This window comes from Thunnus thynnus, chromosome 19, assembly GCF_963924715.1.
Source record: "Thunnus thynnus chromosome 19, fThuThy2.1, whole genome shotgun sequence".
In the NCBI taxonomy this organism is placed as follows: domain Eukaryota; kingdom Metazoa; phylum Chordata; class Actinopteri; order Scombriformes; family Scombridae; genus Thunnus; species Thunnus thynnus.
In genome coordinates, this window is record NC_089535.1 from 1,171,325 (window position 1) to 1,190,040 (window position 18,716).

Genomic DNA, 18,716 nt, shown 5'->3' on the forward strand with positions numbered 1-18,716 from the left:
GTCCAAAATTTCAGATTTTCAGTTTACTGTCTGAGAATAAAAGAACCTGCTGCAGTAAAGGACATTTTAAATCATTAAGATGGTGAAACATTGTTAACATTGTTGAGTATTTATGTGTAGAAACAGCTGAATGACATCAGACTGTTTACAGGAGTCAGAACTCAAGTTTGCATCAGCTGATACAGTTTAAAAACACATAAACTGTATAATAAATAATATTCACTATAATTAAATCTGCACGTCACAACTTTACCTTCAGTCTGCATCAACAGTTAAAATGATTTATAGTTTTATTTGTTTGTGTCACATGTTTACAGTTTGTTTTTTCTTCGTCTTCATGTTCAGATCTGATGTTTGAGTGAATTTCTGTCCAATGTTTGGTTTTTATTTTGTGAATATTTATGAATATTCATGTTTTATGTGTTTGTTGTTTATGACAGAATTAAATTTAAATTTAAAATATTGATCAGTGATGAAGATATAGATGCTGATGAATGTTCTGTTGATCACTCAGCAGGGTTTCATGTTTCTCTTCAGCTCAGAAAACTCACGTTTATAAAAGTATCACGACTTTGTTCATTATTGAATTGTTAATCATTGTTGCATTTTAAAAAAAACAAACAGTTAATTATCAAATAATTCCATCAAACATCTGCAAGATTATTTAACACATTGCCATTTATTTGTGTCAGACTTCTGAAAACTTTCATTTTATTTATTAAATTTGTTGTTTTATTGTAAATATTGATGATGAATTCTTTACAGTGAATCTATATTGATTAAAGATAAAAATGATGATTGACTGAAAGTTCTCTGCTTCAGTTTGTTTCTGTTGTTTTCATTCAACACATCAAACTTCACATATTTACATCAACTGAAAGTTTAATAATCTGAAATACATACAGATACAGTAAAATACAGAAAAAATACAGAAAAAATACAGTAAAAATACAGTAAAAATACAGTAAAATACAGTCAGACTGAAGACATGAAACCACAGTTTAAACTACTGGAACAAACTCTGAGGACATTTTGTTTTCCTGTAGTGAGGTGATTATTATTTATGTTTCAGCTGTAAATGTAGATAAATAAATAAGACAGTTTAGTGGTCGTTACAGTATTTTACTGTTGTTTTGTCTCAATGTTCACGACAGTTTCAAAGTATAAAACTAAACACTTTAATCACAAAGGTTTTTACAGTGTAAAACACTGAATGTGATGTCGAGTCTTCAGAGGTTTGAATGTTTGTAAGTAAACAAACAGATGAAACATCATCACTGACATGACGTCACCTGAACAACACAAACATCAGGTCAAACACCGTCGTGATGATTATTTAACACCTTTTAACGTCATAACTGTTTGAGTCTATCTGACTGTATTTCACATGTTAAATATTTGAGTTTTCATGAGTGTTTTATGAATAAAGTCAGACTGTTGACGTCATCGTCTCTATTTAAAGAAATTACACATATTTAACCAATAAATGATGAACTTTCAGATATGAGCTGTTGTGTAAATAGTTTCTTCTGGACGCCGTTTGTGTGATCTCCAGGCTGTTGTGATGAGGGTTCGTTTGTTTGACAGAATGATGTAATAATGACGGTTGTATTTATTTCCTACAGTGTTGCTGCGGCGATGAAGCTGCTGTCTGCAGATGTGTCGCCTCGTCTCATGCAGATGTTTCAGTTCTGTGTGTTTGACTCCAGCAGTTTGTGTTTCTGCACGTTTGAAACTTTGAGTCCAAAAGTAAAACAACCATGAAACTAAATGAAAAATAAAATTAGCAAATTGTCTGGTCAGATGAGCTATGAGTGTCTGATCCAAATAAAAACCATTTTAACCTTTGACCTGCTGTTGAACTCAACTGATCCTCCATGTGTTTGTGGGAATTTGTGGTTTTTTTTAGAAATCTGGAGACAATTTCAGTTTATTCTACGATTAAAATCTAAAACATGCTGGATAGTTTACAGTCTGAGTCTATTTGCAGCCTCAGTATTTAGAAAATTAAGCAGTTTAAGGCCAATAAAGATTAAATATGTAAATAATTCAGCATTAGTTCATGAGGAGAAAGTTGTGACACTGAATCTAAATACTTTACATCAGCTGTTAACAACCTTTTTTAGCTTTGACGTCTTCAGATGAAGCTGTTTGTGACTCCTCTTCATCAGCTGAGACCAGTTCAACCAGTTTGATTTGTTTCTTTATTTTTTAGAAGTTTAAAGAGACAAAATGTCCCAAAAGTCCAGTTGAAAAAGAGACAAAAAATAAAATAAAAACACAGTTAATTAATTAATCCTGCATCATATTTCATGTCCAATAAAGATATTTTCTATTTTTACTTTCCTGCTATTTCTATTTTATTCATTTATTTTCTCATCTTTTATATATATATATATATATATTTTTAATTTATTCAATTTTAATTTTTTCAGATTTTTTTCCTTCCTTTTTTCATTTTTATTTCTTTATTGATTATTTTATTATTATTGTTATATTTGTCTTTTCTCTTTGGTGTTTCTTGTGTCTCCACAGACACGATCGCCTCAGTCTGCAGCCAGTTTTGAGCTGTTTTTCTGTTTAGTATTTTCAATATTTACATTGTGCAGATTCTATCTTTTTCTCCTATTATGAAAAAATATGAAAAAAATCCTAATAATTGTGCATGAAGTTTGGTGTCTGGTGAGAAAATCCTGATAGTGACACATGTGTTAGAGGAGATGTGAACATGAGTGTGTGCAAATTATTATTATTATTATTATTATTATAATTATTATTATCTTAAATAAAGACACACAGAAGTAAAAGAGCAGTTCAACATAAAATACATTTGGTTTAAAAACATGTTGGTACATTAATACAGAACATTGAAGCGTCTGGTTGTCCTACGCTGCCTCCTGCTGGCGGAGAAACTCTCCTACAGCAACACGAGACCTTCAGACACATAAAAAGATTCACTTTGAGCTGCTTTAAAGACTTTGGACTCAAATGTTCAGATTGTATAAAAACTGTAGATTAAGACTTTATAGATAAAACAGACAAATATAAGATTACAGCTTTCCAGACACATGGAATCCATCCAGGTCACATGTGATCTGGAGGGTGATGATGACGATGATGATGATGATGATGATGATGGGACGGGATTGTCAGAGCAGAGAGATTGTCCTGTTTATTCCTCTTCTCTACTTTCACCGCTGGGTTTCAGAGAGCCGTTCTGTCCAACAATGATGCTGCTGTACATCTTCTGCTGCTCTTCTTTAAACGAATCCTTCACCTTCCCTCGCTTCAGCCCTCCGTCCCTGTCAGAGAGAAAACATACATATAACATCATATTTACACATAATGAAGGCAGTATCCATACCACAGTGTAGATTTACTCCATAACGTGTGAAAGTTCTTCATTCAAACTGTAGCGTCAGTAGAAGAAACACAGCCAACAACATGTATTTAAAGTATTAAAGCTGTGAGCAGCGTTGGTCGGGACCTCGCACTCTTATTACAAATGAGGGATGTTTCTTACAAGTGTGGTGTGCTTTTATTTTGAAAGTTTGATTGACATGTGTACTGTCAGGTGTGGAGAGACAATAAGTAACTGCAGCTGGACACAGAAAAATACTCATATATTTGAATGCAGAGTGTGAGTGAACCCACACCTTTTTGAACATTTACTGCTCCCACATAGTTTTAGATACAAACTTCATTTGAACTTTAAATGAGTCACAAGACTTTGACCTTTCAGGGCTTATCAAATCCAAACCGTTCGAGTTATTACAAAGTTTTAACAACTTTTTTTCAGCACAGTGTCATTAGTCATGTATCAAAGTTTGAAGCCGATACCATTAACGCCCTCGGAGGAGATAGTGTTTGTTCAGGGTCCAAAATCAGAGCAAAGTCTTACTTTGAAAGGCTAATTGTGGACTTCCTGTTGGATTTAGGTCAGGGGTGTCAGAGTATGATTTGTAGGTCTTGATGAGACGAATAATTGAGTTTTGGTTTGATCTCTCTACAACATTCCTACGGGCCGTGGCGGCCATTTTAGTTACATAGGTGGCGCTAGAGAGCACATTTTTGGCACTTTAGGGGTTAATTTTTACATTTTATCAAATTTTACACCAGACCTGATGTGTGTGCCAAATTTGGTGAGTTTTTGAGCATGTTTAGGGGGTCAAATTTAGGGTTGAAGTGGCGTAATAATAAAGAAACAAACAAACACACGGAAAACAATAGGGTCCTACTGTAAAACAGTAGTCCTCTACCTTTTGGGCTCGGTCCCTAATTAAAGGTTAAACTACTGCAGAACAGCTTCTCTCACTGTGTTATATTATTATATATCATTATATATGACATCACTGTATTATTAAAGAGCAGTTTCACTGCTGTAAATTGGAGGATTTCTTAAAACGACTGCATCACTTCCATTGTAAGATCATTATGAAGGGATCTTCTAATGGTCAGTATGAACATCATTTGGGCTCCTGACTGTTTGAAGAACAGTGAACTGGTCCTTTAAGTATTTGAGTAAATGTTCTTGTGAGTGACGTGTCAGTGATCGGAGGGTTCGTCTTCCTCACCAGGCCAGGTCCAGCAGTCCTCCCTGATGAGCGATGGCAGATTTCACTCTGTTGGCGAACTGAGCGGCGTCTTCACCGTCCTGCTCCGACACACAAACACAGAGTTCATTATGTTACTGGAACACAGTGACATCAGACTGGGACCATTTAAACCAGACACACAGTATTTAGATATTTATATTCCAGATATAGATAATCAGCTGTTTTTTATTGTGAACTGTGCAACACTTTGATTAGTAAGATAAAAACATATTGATTTGGTAAATATGGATGAAGACGGAGTTGTCTGTTCGCATGTGAAACATATAAATGAGCCGAGAAAAGCTCTTTATGAAGATAATCTGTAGATATGTGAAAGTTCTGTATGTGAACTGTGGCTGTCTGTGAGTGTTTCTGACTCTCAGCTCTGATGTTAAACTGTTTAAACCGACGCAAACGTTTTCACATCACAGACGATGAACAACAACTCGAGTCCTGAGGGTAAAACATGAGACTCATGTAGCCGTTATATCAGGTTAGTAAGGGGCGGCCGCTCTGCAGGTGCGCTTGATTTGACTGTAACTGCAGCAACCGGGTGGAGATAAGACTCTTGAATTTGCACCCAAAATGCTGACAAAACTTTCATTTATAATTTCCACTAGCCTCCGTGATGATCGACCAGGACAGAGACAGAAAAAAGGCTCATGAAGAAGAGTTAAAGCACCAAATAATCATCACTGATAAAAAACTGAATACAGAGTGAAACAGATGAAGAGCAGCAGGAGTTAACAGATAATTAGAATTAAAATAACTTCTCTTTCAAATCAAACATCCCAAGATATGAGTGGAAAGTTTAGTTCTTGCAGCTGCATTTAAAACCTTTTTTTTCGACTCAAACGTATCTTAACCAGTCATGTGATGCTACTGGGACCAGTACAGAAAACCACAGATGAACATTTAAAGTCTGTGTAAAGCAACAATAACTCTTCTGAGTTTGACACCACAGAGACGTGTGTTATTAACAACCCTGCCAAATTTGAATGATTAAAAAAAAAAATCACCAAGTATATAAAATTAGGCTTCAAAATTGCTCATCTGTCAATCAAAATATCATCTACTGCGACCTGCAGAATGGAGCCAGATCCAGAATCCACTTCTGAGCCAGAGGACACTGACCCACCTGAGAACCAACCTGCTTCCTCTCAGTCTGCAACACAGCGGTCATTTCTTCCTCCCGTTTATGTTTAGCATAAGCTAACGTTAGCCACATAAAGCATAAAATAAAATCCTGGAAATCACATTATAGACACGACCGCTGACCAGACCTGGTCCAGACATGGGCCTGGTTTTAACTTAAGTCTTGTTCCAGGTGCTTGTGTTCATGTGTTACTAGAAGATGCAGGTTTTGTAAAATAGTGGTGTCTCGTAATCCAGAGAAATCCAACAGGAAATGAAAATAAAAAGATTTCACTCTTGCTTTGTGACCATGTTATATTTGTCTGTTTAACATCTGTGTCATGACATCATATCTGCAGTTTGATTATGTTGAATGATCTTCAGATACGAGCAATATGAGACATATCTGACCGTCTACCTGTAAGGTCATGGGAGGGAGGTACCACACGTTGACCACGATGGCCCAGCTGGTCATCATCCGCAGCAGGTAGCTCACCATGTTGTACTTGGCGCTGTTCCAGAAGGCGTCACCGAAGCGCGGATCATACTGACACACAGAGACACGAACATTCATATCATTAAAGTCTGTTAACTAACTGCAAAACAACAGTAGAGAGTTAAGACACACTGAGTGCAGGCAGCAGAACTATGATCAATAAATAACATTTATTGATCAGATTCTTGCTGATTTTAGTTTTTATTGATGACATCTCCTCCAGCGCCTCCTTCAGGACACACTTCACACTTTTCTCCTCACTACTGGTAAAGCTTTGTATCATGTTGGGAATAATAAACGAGACAAAAAACCATCTCAGCTCCGTGTTGAGACCTGAGTCAGCTGCTCTCACTGATGTGGATCATGAGAAGCAGTTGAAAGGTCTAAAAAAAAAAGCTGGTAAGTGGCCTTTGAGTGTGTGAGAAGAGAATGTTAGTAAGACAAAGAGGAAAATAAATGAATTACTACAATGTTTTTAAAGGTTTATGGAGGATAGTGAGTGTAGTTAACTTGAATGTAAACTAATAAATAATTAATCACTGCAGTCAGCTGACGTGCAGGAAGTTCTGGTGATGAAGAGTTTGTGTTGTTTCTTCTTTCTACCTTGATTGCGACCGGATATATCGTCCCTCCGATTTCAAAGCTTCCCTTCTTGAACATCATGACTGAAGTGTTGTTGATGCAGGTTCCTGTTAGAAAGAGACGACACCATGAAACCACTATCATCATCATCATCATCCTCCTCACATCACAAGCTGCGGCTGACACTGACCTTCAGGAAATATCAGGATGGGAAGTTTGGTCTTGGCTGCGATGTGAGCTCTGAGCCTGCAGAGAGGAACATGTGGTCATGTCATGCAGACAGAAACTTTAATGTTTGACCTTGTCGTGGTCGGATCCTGAATCCTCAGCTAGAGAGCGTTCTGTGGTGAATGTTTGATGTTTAAGAGAACAGCTGAGAGTGAGTCATCACATGTGGTCGCCTCAAACGTCTCTTAACCGCGATGACTCATTGAAAACAAGACTGACTCAGTGTTTCTACAGAGAAGTTGAAGCTTTTTGAATGAGTCAGTTGGAGCAGCTAGCTTAAACGTTAACATACTTCAGGCTTCAGGCGTGAAGCTGCTGGTTGGTCAGAACTCTCTTGGATAATTAATCCATCACAGTTTTTATTCTTCTTCTACTGAAAGATGTTTCTGATGTTGAGATATTGCTGATGAATATTTGAAATGTCACGTTTCAAAGCTGCCAGCAACACAAAAACCAGAGCAGATCAAATCAAACAACTTGTTGGTTTTTTTGTAATTTGAGTGAACTGGTCCTTTAATATACTGCAGTTATACATAATCAATGCTGCTCATCAGCTTCTAATATACTTTTAATATGTTCATATAATAAAATAAAATAAAATAAAATAAAATAAAATAAAATAAATATAATATAATATACTATAATATAATAAAATAAAATAAAATAAAATAAAATAAAATAAAATAAAATAAAATAAAATAAAATAAAATATAACACTTGATTGATCACTGGTAGGATATCAGTTATATGTTGTCACAATATTTCACTGAGTTTAAAGACTTCCTGCACTCAATAACGTTTGTTTTTCTTCTTCTTCTTCTTTCAGTTTCACTTTTCTAAAGTTTCTCTGAGCTCATTAAAAATCTGATCTTTATGGGTCTATGAGCAGGATTTATGACATCACAACTATCACGGAGCCAATCGTGGTCCAGTATCCGACTTTTACACCAGTGTGATGTGGAAACTTGAAGCCTCCAGAACACAAACACTGAGAACTTTGATTTTAAACTGGTAGTTATATTTTCTTTGTGGAGAAACTACATCAGTGTGTGAAGGTCAGTCAGGTTGCTCCTGTTATTTCCTCTCTGAAGTTTCTGTTCTTTGTCTGCAGGAAACAGCAGCGACTGATATTTCCTGCAGGTTCTCCTCCTGCTGATGTTTCTCTTTGTCTCACCTGCTGGTCACAGCGTGGCGGTCTTTCATCTCCGACCTCTCGAACCAAACATGAGGGCACGACCTCACCATCGACCTCTGAATGACCCCCATCAGTCCTCCGTGGATCTGACCCACCTGTAGAGCACAGAGCAGTACTCACATACTTTACTGCAGTAAAAGTACATAAGTATTATGAGCTTGATGTAGTTAAAGTATTGCAGTAAAAGTACATAAGTATTATGAGCTTGATGTAGTTAAAGTATTGCAGTAAAAGTACATAAGTATTATGAGCTTGATGTAGTTAAAGTATTGCAGTAAAAGTACACAAGTATTATGAGCTTGATGTAGTTAAAGTATTGCAGTAAAAGTACATAAGTATTATGAGCTTGATGTAGTTAAAGTATTGCAGTAAAAGTAGTGGTTTTGGTCCCTCTGACTGATATATTATTATATATGACATCATTAGATTATTAATAGTGAAGCATCAGTGTTAGAGCAGCATGTTACTGTTGTAGCTGCTGGAGGTGGAGCTAGTTTACACTACTTTATATACAGTTAGCTAGTTTAGTCCAGTGGTTCCCAACCTAGGGGTCGGGCCCCTCCAAAGGGTCAGCAGATAAATCTGAGGGGTCGTGAGATGATTAATGGGAGAGGAAAGAAGAAAAAACAAATCGTTTTTGCTGAAATATTGGATCATTTGAACATTTATTGAAATGAAAGCATGTGAGAAGTTTAGAGGGAAAAATCACTATTTGGTGGAGCTGTTAACAACTCATAGACATGTGAAATGTGACCCCGACTACACACTGCTTTTTGTAAGACGTCAAAAGACAAAAAGGTTGGAAACCACTGGTTTCATCTTTAACAATGTGTTGTATTTTAAAAGCTTGTTATATTATCCATTGTGTCAAATCTTCATCTGAGATGTAGTGGAGTGGAAGAATAAAGTGCTGCGTCCATGACACTCACCATGGCGTAGCAGCCGTCGTTGGCCAGAATCACCACGTCGATCGGTGTTGTGTGATTGGCGACACATATTCCTCCTTTCTGTGGTTTATTTTGTCTGTAGGAATAAGAGGAAGACACACACATGTGTGTGATGTTGCTTTGTCAGCAGCTGCTGCTGTGTGAACTCTGGTAATGTGATTGCGGCCGTAGCTGCGTGTGTGACACGTGCAGCTGAGACTGACTTGTTGTGGTAATGGACGGTGGCCGACAGTCCTCTGGCACAGATCCTGTAGCAGGTCAGATGAACCAGCTCGCTCAGCCAGTTCTTCGCACTGAAACACAGGAAGTACACAAAGTTTCACCTGCATCATCATAAAAATGCCACGTTAGAGCCAAAACCTTGAATCAGAGCTGCAAGAATCAGTCAGTTGACAGAAATTAATCTAAAAAATACTAAATATCGTCTGGTTCCAGCTTCTTAAATGTGAATATTTTCTGGTTTCTTTAGTTCTCTATGACAGTAAAATGAATATATTTGGGTTGTAGAGACATTTTAGGTTGTATCTTGAGTTTTGCCCTTACGAAAACCACATGTGCCCTGAATATAATGCATGTGAAAAGGTCGAAAACACATGTGCCCTTGAATGTATCACATGTGAAACGTCCGAAAAACCACATGTGCCCTGAATGTATCGCATGTGAAATGTCCCAAAACCACATGTGCCCTGAATGTATCGCATGTGAAATGTCCCAAAACCACACGTGCCCTGAATGTATCGCATGTGAAACGTCCGAAAAACCACGTGCCCTGAATGTATCGCATGTGAAACGTCCGAAAAACCACGTGCCCTGAATGTATCGCATGTGAAACGTCCGAAAAACCACGTGCCCTGAATGTATCGCATGTGAAACGTCCCAAAACAACATGTGCCCTGAATGTATCGCATGTGAAACAGTCACATGTGCTTTTTTGTACGGGTGGTAACCAGTGATCGGCATTTTTTTTTACCATTTTCAGACAATTTAAAGACCAAACAACTAATTGATTAATCAAGAAAGTAATCGTTAGAGAAATCAAAGTCTGAATGTGTTTCTGTGTTTTGTTGTCGTACCTGCTCTCAGGCAGAAATCCCACCAGAGTCGTTCCGATCACGAGCCACGACAGGCCGATGATGGCCAGAGTGATCCTGCAGCAGAGAGGAAGAACGTGTTAATTACGGCGTCTCATGTTCGTAGAGACGTTCGTCATTTCTGTCAGAACTAGTAAACATGTGAGATCTGTGAACACGGCGGCATGAAGCATGCTGGGTGCTGGATAGTTTCTGTGAGGACGTGAGCGTCTGCGTCGCGTCACACCGACCTGAGCGGGAAGAGGACGCAGTAGCGTACGAAGACGCCCAGCACCCAGATGACGGTGAGGCGGAGGCTGATGTAGCGGAAGTTCTGGTTGGTTCGGGTCAGCAGGTTCCAGGAGGCCAGCTCCTCGGAGGAGAAGCGCTGGGTCACCTGGTCGTCCACGATGCTCTCCATACCTTTCTTGTAGAAGAAGAAGGCGTCGCTCAGACAAAACTTCCCCCCCGCCAGGGAGCGAGAACGCCGCAGCTGCCCCATCTCCTCCTCCATGGAGCCCCCCGCTCGCTCAATGATCCCTGGAAACAAACACAAACCTGGAGGTCAGAGACGGACTACAGAGCAGACATGTGACTGCGTATAGAACCAATCACAGCGTTTGATTACAATAACGTCAGGGTAGAAAACCACAGCGTCACGTACGTACAGCAGGACGAGAACTACTCAGATATGATCTCTACTGACTGCTGTGTTTGAAGAGTAGAGGAAGGTTCAGGCTGCTGGGATCGGTCAGATCACTGAGTTTAACTGTATGTCTTTAAACGTTACAGTTACGGCTGAAAATAACAACAGAAATAAACAAGTTTGCACAGTTCAAACCCACCGTCAGCTGTTCACCTGGAGGTGATTGTTGTTGTTGTTGTTGTTGTTGTTGTTGTGACGTCATGGTGATTCGGTCGATATGATTGACGATTAGTGACAAGAAACGTTTGAAAGAGTGACAAGGTGATATTTTTTACTCATTATTTTGTTTTTAATTTATATATATATTCATTTTTTTCTAATTTTGTTACTATTAATATTATTTTTTATTGTAAATTACACTATAAACTGTGTTTTGTCTGTTTATTTGAGTGTTTGTTTTGTTGTTTTGTTTCTTTTCGTTCTCATTTTAAAGGTGCAGTGTGTTTATCAGCAGGACGGACTGATTTAATGAAAATATTGAAATAATTACTTATGAATTGATAATAATTTAGATTCTTGAGCAATTATCTTTTTTTTGATCTATTCTGGTTAATGAGATGATGATGATGATGATGATGATCAGCTGTGACAGGAGGAAGAGGCGGGACAGAAGTTACCTCAGCAAACAGGTATCTTTACAGTCTTTGACCTCACGTTCGTTAACGAAACGTTATCATGTTGTTGTTTTATAATAAATCAATCAAAACGAAGGAAACAATATCTGCGACTCGTTAAAGTGATTCAGCCTCAACATTCATTTTACCGTCAAATATGATGAAGAAAAAAGTGAAAATCATCACATTTAGAGACTGAAATTAGAAGATTTTTGCTTAAAAAACAACTGAAACTATGAAACGATGATCAAACTAGATGCTGATTAATTATCTTTCGATTGACTAATTGATTAATTGATTAATTGTTGCAGCTCTAATGACGTTTTGTTCTCATTTATCTAAAGTCTTTTCTGTCAAACTTTCTTAATTATATGAATGTTGCTGTAAAGATGAATCAGCACTTTTGTCTTTATTTACACTTTAAATTGATATTTTTGGATAGTTTGATGTTATACAGACGTTGCTACAACGTTTTAAAGGTTTATGATTGGTTCTGTTCTGATCTTTAGTTTGATGTTTTCTGAAGATCTTTCGTTCATCAGTTGAACAAACTTATTTTAACTTTCAGTGTTTTTATCTGTAGTTTTAAGCTTCAACATTCTGTTTATCGTATAAATGCTGTTTGTTGTATTTTGTTTTACGTTGGACTGAATCTGTGTGTTTTTGTTGGTAATAAATGAAACAATCTCTCTTATTTACAGTCTACAGCGTCACACGTCAGCTGAGCAGAAAACACTTAAGCAGATTGTGTTGCGTAACGTCAGACATGTGACTCATTAACTAATAACTAAAAGCAACAGGAATCAGGAGGTCGTTGACCTCTCAGCAATGTTTAACCCTTTCACTCACACTTTCACCTCAAGTCATCTCCGTCTGCAGGTATTCATTCAGCTCTGAAGCTTTATGATGTTTCACATTCAAACCTGAGAGACGATTTATTTTACAGATGCTCTAATTTTATAGTCATTTCCTGGAAATTTGCAGGTTATTAACGGTTAATTTTTACAGACACGGTGAAAGTGTAAAGAGTGTTCAGTTGGTTTAGTTGTGTAGACTCTGTATTTACTCTGGTTTTGTGTTTACTACATATCAGAACAACAAGTTGTTTCTTAAGACTCATGAACACATTTCCTGTATGTTTCCAAATCACATGAGAAATGTCCTGAGAATTACACAACAGCTGCTGTTAGTACAATTAGTAAGAAAGCTTCTGATGATGTAATATCATTAAGAACTTTTGCAAATGTATGAACCCAAATATAATATAATACTATAATAATATCAACTAAACCAATTAAACACTTTTTCCAGTTTTTTCTTGTAATTTGCAGCAACGTGTCTGTAAATGAATCATTAAATTCCTGCAAATTACCCACAAAAACACGTTATTTTCTTGTAGTTGCAACATGTACAGTTGATTTTCACACAAAATGATTCTGCAATTATTCTGATAATCAATCAATCGTTAGTTATTATAAAAAAAAGCTTCTGTGATGATTTGCTGCTTTTCTCTGTTTGATATGATTATAAACTGAATATCTTTGAAACTATGATGGAATCAAGAAAAATAATCTTCAGATTAATTAATAAACATTAGATCATTATTTTGATAATACAATAATCATTTTTTAAGCATAAATGTCGAACATTTGTTGGTTTCAGCTTCTCAGATGTGATGATTTGTCATAATTGACTGAGTATTTTTGTGTTTTGGGCTGTTTGACAGACAAAAACAAGACTTTTGTCAAGTTTTTACTACTTTCTGACATTTTATTGACAAAACAATTTATTGATTAACTGAGAAAATAATCAGCAGAATAATTGATAATGAAAATAATCCTCAGATTAATTCATAAATATAAACATTAGTAGCAGTAGATTAGAAATAATCTGGATCAGAACAGCACATATTTAATAAAGGCACCAGCAGGATTGTGTGTCAGTAGTTCACTGGGGCTACTGGTCTGACTGGTTTTCTGTGCTGACGGTAGTTTGTTTTATTGGTACGTAAACACAGTTTTAACAGGAAGGGACGTTATTTAAGGAGGGAACAGACTTCCTAAGAAATGGGACATTCTTTACCGTCACGTTGGATATTTTAGTGTCGTTAAATGCAGCATTTTTCCCCACGTTACACTGTTTTAACCCAAACCACAGGAAGGACTGGTCTATCACCTGGAAGCACAAACGTTCCTCCATTTGAAACTATTTGAATTTGATCACGTGATCTTGCACAATCAATACTAATGCACACGCGTACCAACAGACGCTTCCTTTAATAAAACGAGGCCACGTCTAAATTAATTAATTACACTCTTAAGTTTTGTTCTGCAGCATGAAAATAGAAGAAGAAGGTAAAAACACGCAGAAATCATCATTTAAACCCTCGTGCGAGGCTGAAGCTGAGCGCCGGGTCACGTTCAGGTCACGTGACTTGATTGTTTCATTGTTCTTTGTGTTTATCTCAAAGTTTTTGCTTTTTAGTCATTCTGTTAGTATCAGAAAGCACACATTGTTTATTTTCATTGATTTAATGTGTCAGTTTCAGTCATTTTTGTAAATTCATAACTTTTCACAGGAAACTGAATTAAATGCTTATTATAAGTAATATATATTTATAATACTATAAACTTTTTCAGACTTGTCAGATGCTTGTTTGGGATCCGCTGACTCTGATCCAGATCTCTGCCGACAGATTTGACATTTAAAATAAAGTTGTGTGAGTGTGAACCGAGTTTCAACAACAGTTTGCCGTGTTGACACAGCGTGAGGCTGCTGCGTGCCGAAGGGTCAGACATGTGCTGATGTTGCACGCGGCGGTGAGCACACACTCACTGTTTCACTGTTTCACAGTCAACTCTGTGTTACGCAACCTGCCGTTGCATCATCAGCCTGAGACACGGCACCCCGACATCAGAGGCTGAAACTGACCAATGGGGAGCCCCCATACTCACACACACACACACACACACACACACACACACATACACACACATACACACTCACATACATGGCGTCACATGATCTGTGTCTGCAGCTGAAACAAATCCCTCATACAGCAGGACACAATGTACTGAGAGCACAAACAAGGAAGTTCAGCTGCTGCTTCCAGCTCATGAAGAGTCAGGATGAGAAGAAAAACCTGCACAGAAATATGTAAATAAATAACCGCCCTGATGATTATTAACTGTTTGAACACTGGGCTGCTTTTACCAGCAGCTCCAGGCTACACTAGTAGGAGTCGAGTTGCATTGTGGGTAATGTAGGCGTCAGGTTTTGACAGAGAAGAAGAAGGTGTGGAATAAAAAACGATGATGATGATGATGATGATATCTCCGTCCGTCATGAGTCTTTCTGCTTAATGAATACTGAGCTTATTAACTTCCAGATGTGACGGATCCACATTGAACACGGTTTCTCTGTCGACGTCATGATTGAATTCAGTGTTTACAAGTTAAGGCTGCAACTAACGATTATTTCCTCTATGAACTGATTAGTTGTTTGGTGAGAAATGTTTCCCAAAGTCCAACATGACGTCCTCAAATGTCTTGTTTTGACCACAACTCAAAGATATTCAGTTTACTGTCATAGAAACGAAAGAAACAAGAAAATATTCACATTTAAGAAGCTGAATCAGAGAAATTAGGATTTTTTCTTAAAAAAAAAAGACTCAAAACGCAGATTATCAGCAGAAACTCTGAGTCCAGAGAGGAAAAGTCGTATCCAACAACAGTCAGGAGTCCAAATGAACATTAAAGCTGTTTTTCTTGCTGTAATCATTCCTCCTGTTCATACTGACCATTAGAAGATCCCTTCATAATGACCTTACAATGGAAGTGATGGAGGACAAAAATGTATTCAAAGTTTATCTGAAGCTAATATGAAGCTTCAGCGTCCAAATGAGTCAAATCAAGTAGATATCTTTCAACGTTACAGTCTTTTTAGTGTCAAAGTTCCTCTTTTTGTTACTATACTTCCACCTGCAGCTCAACAGGGAAACACAAAGACTGTAAATGTGTCAGATATCCACTTGATATGACTCAGACTGAGCTGAGACTTTTAAATGAAGGAGATCTTTTAATATCCAGTATGAACAGCGTTCAGTTACAATAAGTCTCTTCTAGTTTGGCTTGAATAGACGCTGTTCTCACAACAGTCACATCACCAGAGATCAGATATGAATCCTATCTAAGACCACACATGCAAGTAGCCCAGATCTGATATCAGAGGAAACCAGAAACATGATAAAACAGCCACTATATTCAGTTTACCATCATGTATGATAAAGAAAAGCAGTAAATGATCACATTTGAGAAGCTGAAACCACCTAATTTTGGATATTTTTGCTTGTAAAAATGAGTAAAACAACTATTTAACTGTCAAAGCTGTAGAACATTTCCTCCACCAGTGAGTTAATATGAACAGACTCACCATTGGGCAGAGGAACCGGCACACTGGGCTGCTCCTGCCGTCCTCTCTGGATCCGTACGGTGGCCCACTATAAAGAGAGTTATTTTCAGATGACCTCTGACACGATGCGGCACACGATTGCCTCACTGCTCACAGATGTGAAGTAAGAAGTTCTGCTAAAAGGACAAACTGTCGCTGTACGTGTGTGTGTGTGTGTGTGTGTGTGTGTGTGTGTGTGTGTCGGTTACCTCCAGGATCTTGACCAGGATCTGGATGTAGACGCCGGTGACGCCCAGCGAGAGACCGAACATGGCGGGCAGCATGATGAGGAACAACACCACAAACATCCACACCTGGAAAACACCTGCAGCCACACACCACAGGTCCTCCATCGCTGCTCTACAAGCTCAGGATCACGTCATCGTCTGCAAAACAGCAGAGTCAACGTGATCCAGACTGACATATCTCCACATTTTTAACCTTTTCACATGTAATTTTAATGCAGCTGTTTAGGTTTACTTGGCTAGGGTTAGAGAAACATCATGGTTTTGGGTTAAAACACTAAAATGTGGTAAAAATGTCCAGTTGTTGGTCTGGAACTGCTGCAGTCTAACCATCCACCAACACGCCGCCTCCTAATAAGCCAAAAATCACCTTATAAAAGGAAAGGAAGTCGTATTATATGACGTCACGTCTCTGGGAAGGACTGACGTGTCACCTGCACGCAGTCTGAAGATGTAAAGTTTTATTTGTACACAGATTGAAGACAACAGGCCGAAACTAACGATCATTACTGACTAAGAAGCTGATTATTTTCTCAGTGGATTCGTTTTTTTGTTGATGAAATGTCAAAAAATTGTGAAAAAATTACAATTTATAATGTGTGTGACGGCGCTCAGCCTTGCAGCCAGTCTTTCCCAGTGGTCACTCACGTCAGAGAGATAAATAGTCTGAGTCCTGCTATCAGCGCCGTCAGCTGGAGAGTCGATCACACTGGACGGTAGAGGAGGAGATGCAGAGACGCTGATACGTCTGTTTAAACAGGAGTTTAATGACTTCACTGCATTTAACAGCAGCTGACAGTCAGAAACACTCGCTGCTGTCCTCCACCTCCATCATCTCACACTGATTCATTTTGAAAGAGTAACGACCAATGAGGAAACTACAACACAGCCAGCCGACCAATCGTGTAACTTCATCACTCACTAACAGTTACGCACTAACTGGTCTGTTGCCACTCCAGCCAATCAGAATCTCTCGGCTCCAACCAGATACTGTTCTGGCCACAAGCCAAAGAGAAAGAAGCTTTAATAAGGTCGTAAAGCTGAGTGAGCTAATAACTGATGAAGTAAAGATTTAGTTATGAAGCACTGAACACAAAACAAAACGTTAGCCTACTACCTGCCTCACATTAAAAACATCTAACAAGCATGTTAGTAACAACTAGATATATTTAGTGACGTCTGTATTTTAAGATTATTTCATTTATAGTAACTTAAATCTTCATCTGTGATGTAACTAACTGTCAGATAAATGTGGAGTAAAAAGAAAAACTCAAGTAAACTAAAGTACATTTACTCAATAACTGTAACTTGTGCATTAATTGTGTGATTTATTTGATTCTCCTCTTCAGTGAACTGACAGCTGCTGTTACTGTACAGCAGAGTGGACACAACTAACTGACTAATCGATTGACGGAAAATTAATCTGCAACTATTTTAGTAATTGATTAACTGTTTTATGTCTTTTTTTTTTCTTTTTTTAGCATAAATACCAAACATTCATTGTTTCCAGCTTGAAGGTTTCATGCTTCTCTTTGATACTTTCTTGGAAACTGAATATATTTGTCTGGTCTGTTAAAACAAGGAACAAAACAAAAGGACTTTATGGAAATTGTGATGTTCATTTTTCACTATTTTCTGACATTAACCGAGTAAATAATCAGTAAACAGTAATTAATCAATAATGAAGGTACGTGTCAGTCGCATCGTTATAGTTTACAGATGTTACGTACAAAACATATAATTATCTTATAAATGATGTTTTATTTGTGTTAATTAACGAACAAAACACATATAAAGTAGTTGAAAGTAGCTCAATCACAACTAACTACGTTAACATGCTGCTTACATGTAAATGTATTAATAATAATATAATGACATGTTATTTATTTAACATTTGAAGACTGAAAGAAGCCACTTTGCATTAAGAATATTTACTTTTCTGATACTTTAAGTACATTTTGCTGATAATTCCGACTAAAGACTGTGAATGTAGGACGTTTACTTGTACTAACGTCTTTATAACTGTTGTATTTCTACTGTTATTTATCTGAGTCAGTTAAAGGATCAGAGTATTACAGTAACGTTAAAATACTTTAACATGTACTTCACATTCCTGCTCTGCGTTACTGAGGAATTCCAGCTGCACCGTTAGTCGAAGTCAGACTTCTGGTTTTAGCGAAACTTAACTACACTTAAAAAAAAAACAGAATAACAGCGACATAAACAACAACAAACACGGATATCTTGTTAGAATAAATACCTGAGAAGTCGTTGAAACCGTCACAGCTGTGCTAAATGTCCCGAAGCACAAAGAAACTACAGGATCTGAGATCCCGACGTGAAGCGAAGTCAGAACGCCCCTGCGACTGTATGGAGTCACGTTAGGGTCAAAATTATTCGACAAAAAAACCTCCAAAGCGTCAAATAAAAATGTGTGGTCTTAAAACGAGAGTGT

General features: G+C 37.6%; 1 protein-coding gene across 1 annotated transcript; it reads right to left on the reverse strand.

The window, feature by feature from the left end:
- Positions 1-2,808: 2,808 nt before the first annotated feature.
- Positions 2,809-18,661, reverse strand: gpat3 (glycerol-3-phosphate acyltransferase 3). Its single transcript, XM_067574265.1, has 13 exons — positions 18,522-18,661; positions 16,226-16,402; positions 15,999-16,065; positions 10,499-10,787; positions 10,251-10,325; positions 9,381-9,470; positions 9,160-9,253; positions 8,210-8,325; positions 6,998-7,053; positions 6,829-6,914; positions 6,148-6,276; positions 4,575-4,654; positions 2,809-3,302 (listed from the first exon to the last, which is right to left on the reverse strand). Exons 2-13 carry the CDS (start codon positions 16,367-16,369, stop codon positions 3,173-3,175), a joined length of 1,356 nt encoding a protein of 451 aa, XP_067430366.1. The 5' UTR covers positions 16,370-16,402; positions 18,522-18,661; the 3' UTR covers positions 2,809-3,172.
- Between the last annotated feature and the right edge of the window lie 55 nt (positions 18,662-18,716).

What these genes read in the sequence shown, in the direction of transcription:
- gpat3 (XM_067574265.1), bottom strand. Translation starts at nt 16,369, where the DNA reads ATGGAGGACCTGTGGTGTGTGGCTGCAGGTGTTTTCCAGGTGTGGATG. An exon ending in TGCGTCCTCTTCCCGCTCAG is followed by an intron (nt 10,326 to 10,498) that starts GTCGGTGTGACG and finishes TCTCTGCTGCAG; the next exon opens with GATCACTCTGGCCATCATCG. An exon ending in TATATCCGGTCGCAATCAAG is followed by an intron (nt 6,277 to 6,828) that starts GTAGAAAGAAGA and finishes TCTGTGTGTCAG; the next exon opens with TATGATCCGCGCTTCGGTGA.